The sequence below is a fragment of the Rutidosis leptorrhynchoides genome, chromosome 2 (assembly GCF_046630445.1).
Source record: "Rutidosis leptorrhynchoides isolate AG116_Rl617_1_P2 chromosome 2, CSIRO_AGI_Rlap_v1, whole genome shotgun sequence".
Classification (NCBI taxonomy): domain Eukaryota; kingdom Viridiplantae; phylum Streptophyta; class Magnoliopsida; order Asterales; family Asteraceae; genus Rutidosis; species Rutidosis leptorrhynchoides.
The window spans coordinates 12,978,841-12,988,332 of NC_092334.1; the positions used below are offsets into that span (position 1 = coordinate 12,978,841).

Here is a 9,492-nt window from a genome sequence, read left to right on the forward strand (position 1 = left end):
TATTAAAATGGATTAAATTAGAAAATATTGCATTAATGTTGAATTAGGGGACCCTAAGTTGTGACGAATGAAGTTATAAAGTGCAAAATATTAGACCTTAAACTATGAAGGTGTGTCATTTAATTTACACTTTACAGGTACAACCACAAACTAGACCCATACAAAGACCATAAACTAGGCTCGTATACTAATGGGCCTTATCAAGGCCGGCCAACTTTTGTGAAATTTAGATGTACAACAAGGTACAATGCAAAGTGCTTTTCATTCTTCACATGATACAAATGAGGACATCTCATATAATTTGATGTTTTGGTAGCTGCACAGTGAGATTGACAGATTGTACCTTCTGTTTTAAAAGCAAATCCTTGTATAGGGGGCAAATGTGATTCCAACTACCAGGACAAATAGTATACGGAGTAGAATTTGTGAATTTAGATATACAAGTACGGAGTAGGAGTAGGGGTTACTTGTATATATTGCTTCTATATATAATGATTGCTTTTTAAGAAAAAAAAAACGTAGGCCAAAAATTGAAAGCACAAGGTCGTTAGAATTTCAAAACTTGAATTAGCGGCAAAACTTGACCAATATGAAAATGATTTACCAAAATTAAAGAGTATTAATGACGCCATAATATAAATGTTTAACACTTCATATACTACTCGTAACATAAGATAAAAGAGATAACATACATGAGACTAATCAAACCATTCTATTCATAATTTATACTCGTACTCCGTAATTTATAGCTATATATTTCCTAAAGTATTTCTAGCCCACATTTAACCAAAACGATGACGTGTGTATCCCATCATGTCCATTCATCGATCATTAACTTTTTATTAGTTTCAGACGTTGAACGCTCTCAATAAACGATCTGTAAAATCAAAACAATAAATAAGAATGTTATTCTCACCTAATATTGAAACTTCAATAACTAATGTGCTATATTTCTAAGTGAAATTATTAAATACCCCCAAGGCACATCTCCGGCTAGCAACCAATCTCCTTCTTTGTCTTGGTACGTTAGTTTCACATCTTTATTACCTATTCTCCAAGCAAACAATATATATTATACATATAAGCAAACAATTAATTTTATTACTTAAATAAAATATTAAAGAATCCACTTTTTGTATTATTTACATTAAGGACAAAATACAACACAGCTTTAAAAACTACATATAAGCTTATTATATTTAATTTTATAAACTCAATTAAGATTAATTGTAAAGTATAAGTATTCATTTTTAATATTAATGTTTCTTATTTAAATTTGATTTTGTATTTAGTAATGGTAACTTTAACTTATAAATATAAAATTAAGTTATACGGAGCATATGATATGTTTAAACGTAGACTATATTTTGTTTATATTAAAACTTGGATGAAAGATTTGTTTGTTTGGATAACAAAATTGCACTTAATGAAATATATATGTAAACTTACACTTTTTAAACATGTTGGCTAAAGTGTGGATGAGTGAAAAGTAAGAATTGTGTAGATTAAGATCAATCTTTCTTGCAATTCCATCTCCTTCCATATGCACCTTAACATACATTGAATTTGACCCGTCACCACTACAGTAGCAAAGGTTTTTCCGACTCGATTTTACCGGCGGCCACCCGAACCTTTTATTTCCTTCTCCAACGTTTCTATTTGAAAGTCATTGTGATAACTAGTCAATCCATAGTTGTAACACTTACTTATTTGTATAACAAATGAGGAGTATTCTTTTTTTTTTTTTTTTTTTGACAAAAATAACGCAAACTCGTATAGAAATAATACGTTTTCTAGAAAAAACGATTTCCATCGAAAGATACATAACAATAGCATATAGGCTTGTGAACCTAAAAACATGAAAAACACAACTAAGACTATTTATCACCGAACCTCAAACTATGAAAGAGCTTAAAGGAACCGCAATACAAACAAACGAAAATACGGAGTTATATAATACTCCGTAACTATTTCTTTATTTAATACTCATCCGCTCTATAAAAAGTGTCATGTTTAACTTTTGTTAAATTTAAAATATGTTGATGAATTGTCTAATTGTCCCTCCTAATGTTGTTATAAACAGTAAGTAATACATAAATTGTTGTATTCAACGTTGGATTTTCAATTATAAATGATTGGAACTTTGATATTTTTTATTGTTATTTATAGTAAGAGACTATATTTTTGAAATAAATGAAAATATTAAGTAAACATTTTTTTGAGACGGATGAAGTATGACTTTTGTAACCACAATCAATAGGGCTATCGATAATATGCATTAGAATCTTGTACGTAACGCTTATATATTAAGTAGAAGTGGCAGTTATGAAATTACACAAGTTTTGTGCACCTCAACGACAATATGTCAATGGAAAAATCGTATATATAAGTTAACTAATTAAAGGAAAAGATCAACGGCAACCATAATTGCTATCATCAAAGCCTTAATCTATGCATATACATTTGTCCATTAAGACTTGAGGTCTTGAACCCCGGCTGGAAAATCAAAACGATAGTGGTAGCCCTCGATTGATTGTGTAGTATCTCAAAACGTATATAATGCTGAAAAACTTCGACTATTCAATTGAAAACTAAGATGTGGATTTTCACTCAAAAAAGTTACAGTAAAATTTATGACCCCTATGGTTTGAGTTTTTACTAAATTAATTAAAGATGAAACTCTCAGAGTTCATCCTACTAAGCATATTCATCCGCATAGTCTGAGAAAAATAAAAAAAAAAACTTTATTCGTTTACTCGAGAGCTCATGTGTCATAAATTGAAGGTAAGGACTCCTAATCTACAAAAACACAACAGTTTGTTTTTTTTTTTTGTTTTTTTTTTTGTTTTCCTTCAAAATTTTATAAATAAATACAATAAAATAAGTAAGCTGGTAAAATTAACATTGCCAAATATCCTCTAATTAATTAAAAAGGACAAAAAGTCAAAAACCTTATACATTTGGTCTGAAAGAAAGAAGAGTGAAAAGTGATACGAATTACTTGTGATTTATGATGAAAAAACTGGATTGAACTTCATTCACATCATCAAGATCAACATCATGTTCTTGATTACTTTTGTTGCAGAAAAGAAGTGGCAATGTTTGAGGTACAGGGAACCCTGCTGTTTCTTCTTGATCACCATTTATGACAAAAAGCATACTCCTTTTCATATCTTCCATTTTCATCTCTTGTTCTTCAACATTATCATTGTTATAATAGTTAAGATCCAACTTTGTAGTACATGAAGAAGAACAAGAAGATGATGAAGAAGAAAGAGATAAGGCCAGTTGAAGTTCCATTATATGTGCAGACTTCAATTAGAATAAATGGATGTTATATATATATGATGATGGTGTGTTTGTTTAGAAGTGATACTTTAAAAGGATTAATTTAAGCATGTTCTGTCATAAAAATTTTGTTTGTCTGTATGTATATGATGTATTTATATATGCATATGTATACATAATTAATAAAAAACACAAAGGACTAAACAAGTGTATCTTGTAGTTAGATTATGTCTCTCACATAATGAATATCAGAATATGATGAATGATGAATGATAATGATGATGCAACGTACCAACATTATTTAAGTGTGTTTTATATTAATATGTTCTATAGATGTATATATAGATTTAATTACTATGCATGTTTATATGAATGATGTTTTTCAATTCATTCTTGTTTGTAGTTTGTGTTATATAGTCAGATCATTACACGCGGCGTGATAGGGTATTTTTGTGGGGTATAGTTAGTGTTGTAGATCTCCTTATTTCTTCCCGAGATCTCATAGTTTTGAAGGCAACCGAGACGAGATGTCCATCTCCCGAGATATTCCGGTCAACGGTGTCAAACTTGGTCAAAGCCACGATTTCTAGAATTTTCTTGCTCATTTTTCGGATTTTCTTGTAAATCTCGTAATTTCTCAGATTTTCTCACTCATTTCTCGAATTTTCTTGTAAAATCTCGTAAAAATGTATATAAATATACATATATTATTTATATATATAAATTTTTACTAAGAAAACTAAAAAGTCAACGTAAATCAACATCCGAGATCTCCCCGAGATTTTTCCGAGATGCCGAGATCTCCCCAAAAATGTCCAAACGAGATCTCCCCGAGATCTAAGTTCTCCAACCTTGGGTATAGTGCTCATGTGGCAAATGTGATGGTATGATGATGTGATGGCGTGATGGAGTTTTGTAATGGTATGAGATTATGATTGCGTAATAGAGAGTAGGTCCTACCATTTTTAATGTAAATGAGAATATATATATTATTATTTTTATTTTTTTATTCAAATGATTAAATGTAATTGGCTAATTTTCTTTACCTGCCTGTGACATCATCACTCGCCCCTACATATTTTGTGTGCATCACTCCGCATTATGGGGTGATGGTGGCGTAATGGTGTAATAATACCCATATCACGCTCCACTAGAAATGGTCTCATACAGCAAGATTAACCATCATTTTTTTAACGGCCAAAACATGCTAGTATATATATATATATATATATATATATATATATATATATATATATATATATATATATATATATATATATATATATATATATAACGCTCCTTAGCAACACGCTAAAGGAGAAATTACAAAGGTATAGAAATTCATAAGTTCTAATTTGAAACTAAATGGCTTCTATGTTTTATCCAACGAAAAGTAAATAATCTAATTACATCATAAAGACTACTTTTACTACAAAAAGATTCATTAAATACAATGTCGTTCCTAAACCGCCACAACAACCTAAGAAGAGTAATGGTAACAGCAATGATCCGATTTTTTGTAACATGATCGTGGATTGATTTAATGATGGACACCCAATATTCATTAGGATAAACTAGATAATGCCACCTCCACTTAAGAATTAAAGCAAGGTTAAAAGCTTAAAGACTATCGACATTAAGACCTCCACGTTCAAATGAATTTAGAATACGATCCCATTTTACCCACGCCATCTCTTTTGTAGAAGCGTTACCACCCCAAAAAAATCTCGCACGAATAGATTCCAACCGTTTTAGAATCGTTTCCGGACACTTGAATAATGACATGGCATAAATATCGATGCTACCCATCACCGATTTCACCAACGTTAATCTTCCACCCGACAAAATTAAACTAGCCTTCCAAAATGATAATTTTGATAAAAAAATTTGTCAACATGAGCATCCCAATTAGATTTTAGCTTCATATTCGACCCGATAGGAATGCCAAGATACGTAGTTGGAAAAGTACCAATGCTCGTACCTAAGGAACCCGCAACAGAAAGGACTTCGGACGGATTAACACCAATCTCGAAAACATGAGATTTAGCCACGTTAACTTTTAACCCCGAAACCAAATAAAACTAATAATCCATTTATAAACTAATAATCAACCTATCACAAAAGTTGGCTCGATAACATACGGGTGGTCTTATGCTGATTTGGGATTCAAGTGAGTTTTTAGCCAAGCAACAATTCAATGGGGAATTTTTCATAGCTGTTAAGGGGAGATGGAGATGTAGGGATGTATTATCATTTATTGTAAATATATATGGCCCTCATGATGACGCTAACAAAAAGATTATGTGGGCGAGTCTTATGAGTTTTGTAGGTCAATATGATTCTGCGTGGGTTATTTACGATGATTTTAATGAAGTTCGCGATCATTCCGAGAGGCAAAGTTGTGTATTCATGGATAGACGTGCAAAGTGGTTCAATGATTTCATTAACATAAATTGACTTATTGAAGTTTCTTTGGGCGGTAAGAGATTAACTAGAGTGTGCAATAATTGTATAAAGTTTAGTAAGATCGACAGATTTCTTATTTCTGAAAAGTTCAATAGTATATGGAGTGATATCTCGGCCCTCACATTGGAACGAAAAATGTCCGATCACTGTCCCATCGTGTTAAGAGATAAGATTATTGATTTTGGTCGTAAACCGGTTAGGATTTTTAACAGGTGGTTGGATGATGAAGGTTCAGAAAAATTTATTGTTGACGCATGAAATTTGAATGTTGAGGGGCAAATAATTGATTGCAAATTCATAATCAAAATGAAAAATTTCAAAACGCCTTAAGAGAATGGAGTCAGAAGGTTTTCAGAAAATTGGATGTTGAAATAAATGAATTAAAAATTGATGCAGAAAGATAGGAAACAATAGCCGAGAATAGGATTCTAGACGAAAATGAAAGAATAAAATGGCTTGATACTCGGAAGAAATGGATTGATAAAGAAAAGATAAAAGCGAGTATGGCTAAACAAAAATCGCGTGTCAAATGAATTACAGAAGGAGACGAAAACTCCAAGTATTTTCACTCATATATACGAAGAAGGAACTCGGAACGTAATATATGTGGCCTTAATATCAATGGTTGTTGGTGTGAAGGCCCCACTCCTATTAAACAAGAAACCTTTAATAACTTTTAGAATCAATTCAAGAAACAAGATCTCAACAAAATGAAGCTATGCGAGAAATTTTTTAATCAGGAAGCAGTATCGAAACAGCTTACTGTAGTTAAAGCTTCTGATATCGAAATAAAATTCTACGAAAAGGAAGTGTTGGATACAATAAACGAATGTGGGTGTTCGAAAGCACCCGGGCCGGATGGTTTTAAATTCAACTTCTTTAAGCGATATTGGGACTTGGTGAAACATGATCTTTTAAATGCTCTTAACTTGTTATGGGAAAAATGTGAGATATCGAGAGGGTGTAATGCCTTCTTTGTGACTCTTGTACCAAAAAAGACGGATCCATTGGGTTTGAATGATTTTTACCCCATTAGTTTGATTGGTTGTTATTACAAAATTATTGCAATAATTTTCTCGATCCGTCTTCGTAAAGTGATGCCATGTCTTATTAGCAACGAGCAAAGTGCTTTTTTGATATCTTGAGTTGGGACTTTGATATCGGCTAAAAAGTCACGTTTTTACCCCCGATATTGAGTTCCAAAAGCATAAAGTTCAAAACTTTGTAGGAAAAATAAACGCTTTTTCAGTTAAATTTGTAGATAAAGTAATTACGAAGACGATGCAAAAAGAATCATGAGAATCGGAGCTAAAATGAAGATTCTAGAGCGAAAACGGTGAAAGACAAGAAATCAAGTTACAATCCAGCAAATTAGCAAGCCAAACGGCTTGCCTAACGGGCTACCAAACGGCTTTCCATTATGGCAAACGGCCTGCCATACACCCAGATGAAACAGGCACGTTAAACGGGCCGGCCTGGCAAACGGACTCACCAAACGGCCTGCCAAACGTTTGCCAAACGGCCTGCCAGCCGTTTGCAAGCCATTTTCACTTCTATTTAAAGGGCTTTTGTCATCCAATTTCAACACACCTCTCCTCACTCTCTCACTACAATACACTTTCTCTCACTAGAGCTTTCAAGGCCTTCTCACCTCTGACCGGGAAATTAAGTACCCGGAGGTGAACGCCGAAGATTGTAATAGGAGCGGTCTAGAGGATGTCAGCACTTGTAATGGTCCAGACGAAACGGTGAATGTTTTCCTTAATTTAATAAAGTTATCTTGTTATTTTAAGTTGCTTTCATCTTGCATGCCTGTCTATCTGTTACAAATGTTTATTATGTGTTGAATACTTTATCTGAAACTTATGCTATTGTTATGCTGAAACCTTGACGGTTTAGAAGTTTAATTTACGGATCACCCTTTCCAATTATTCACGTGGCTATAACCTAGTATTAGGACCTGATCAACCCTAGGATACAAGGTAAGTATTTATGTACTTAACGTCACAATAGGGATATAGTACCTACGTACGAATAACCATTTTTTCATCAAAGAAGAGCTGCCCATTTATGTTGTGATTAGAGTAGGCATTATAGAGTTCAGTGAGCCCTGGCTTGCTCAGAAGCATGATTCACGTCAGAAGAAACGTTCCTGAGATGTTGTAAGATGATTCGGGGTTGAGTAAGTGATAGCAAAGGAGAGACCTCTAATCCAATTAGCAGTACCTTAGAATATCTAAGATTGCACATCTGTTAATGTTAAGGCAGAGCTTAGTATTAAGTGGTGGAATATGAAATGTCCCGTTCTTATTGATTAAAAACGTTCCATATTAATTGATTTCGTTGCGAGGTTTTGACCTCTATATGAGACGTTTTTCAAAGACTGCATTCATTTTAAAACAAACCATAACCTTTATTTCATCAATAAAGGTTTAAAAAGCTTTACGTAGATGATCAAATAATGATAATCTAAAATATCCTGTTTACACACGACCATTACATAATGGTTTACAATACAAATATGTTACAACAAAATAAGTTTCTTGAATGCAGTTTTTACACAATATCATACAAGCATGGACTCCAAATCTCGTCCTTATTTAAGTATGCGACAGCGGAAGCTCTTAATAATCACCTGAGAATAAACATGCTTAAAACGTCAACAAAAATATTGGTGAGTTATAGGTTTAACCTATATATATCAAATCATAATAATAGACCACAAGATTTCATATTTCAATACACATCCCATACATAGAGATAAAAATCATTCATATGGTGAGCACCTGGTAACCGACATTAACAAGATGCATATATAAGAATATCCCCATCATTCCGGGACACCCTTCGGATATGATATAAATTTCGAAGTACTAAAGCATCCGGTACTTTGGTTGGGGCTTGTTGGGCCCGATAGATCTATCTTTAGGATTCGCGTCAATTAGGGTGTCTGTTCCCTAATTCTTAGATTACCAGACTTAATAAAAAGGGGCATATTCGATTTCGATAATTCAACCATAGAATGTAGTTTCACGTACTTGTGTCTATTTTGTAAATCATTTATAAAACCTGCATGTATTCTCATCCCAAAAATATTAGATTTTAAAAGTGGGACTATAACTCACTTTCACAGATTTTTACTTCGTCGGGAAGTAAGACTTGGCCACTGGTTGATTCACGAACCTATAACAATATATACATATATATCAAAGTATGTTCAAAATATATTTACAACACTTTTAATATATTTTGATGTTTTAAGTTTATTAAGTCAGCTGTCCTCGTTAGTAACCTACAACTAGTTGTCCACAGTTAGATGTACAGAAATAAATCGATAAATATTATCTTGAATCAATCCACGACCCAGTGTATACGTATCTCAGTATTGATCACAACTCAAACTATATATATTTTGGAATCAACCTCAACCCTGTATAGCTAACTCCAACATTCACATATAGAGTGTCTATGGTTGTTCCGAAATATATATAGATGTGTCGACATGATAGGTCGAAACATTGTATACGTGTCTATGGTATCTCAAGATTACATAATATACAATACAAGTTGATTAAGTTATGGTTGGAATAGATTTGTTACCAATTTTCACGTAGCTAAAATGATAAAAAAATATCCAATCTTGTTTTACCCATAACTTCTTCATTTTAAATCCGTTTTGAGTGAATCAAATTGCTATGGTTTCATATTGAACTCTATTTTATGAATCTAAACAGAAAA

At 32.6% G+C, this 9,492-nt stretch overlaps 1 protein-coding gene across 1 annotated transcript; it reads right to left on the reverse strand.

The window, feature by feature from the left end:
* Positions 1-758: 758 nt before the first annotated feature.
* LOC139890568 (auxin-induced protein 22D-like) lies at positions 759-3,300 on the reverse strand. The gene is made up of 4 exons (XM_071873447.1): positions 3,002-3,300; positions 1,450-1,655; positions 975-1,047; positions 759-877 (listed from the first exon to the last, which is right to left on the reverse strand). The coding sequence occupies exons 1-4, from the start codon at positions 3,298-3,300 to the stop codon at positions 832-834; spliced, it is 624 nt and encodes a 207-aa protein (XP_071729548.1). The 3' UTR covers positions 759-831.
* Positions 3,301-9,492: the final 6,192 nt, after the last annotated feature.

Excerpts from the sequence above, each read along its gene's own strand:
- LOC139890568 (XM_071873447.1), bottom strand. The coding sequence starts at position 3,300 with ATGGAACTTCAACTGGCCTTATCTCTTTCTTCTTCATCATCTTCTTGT. Across the intron at positions 1,656-3,001 it reads TTTTTCATCATAAATCACAA|AAACGTTGGAGAAGGAAATA; the intron begins GTAATTCGTATC and ends ACTTTCAAATAG. Across the intron at positions 1,048-1,449 it reads AGCCAACATGTTTAAAAAGT|GTAATAAAGATGTGAAACTA; the intron begins GTAAGTTTACAT and ends CTTGGAGAATAG.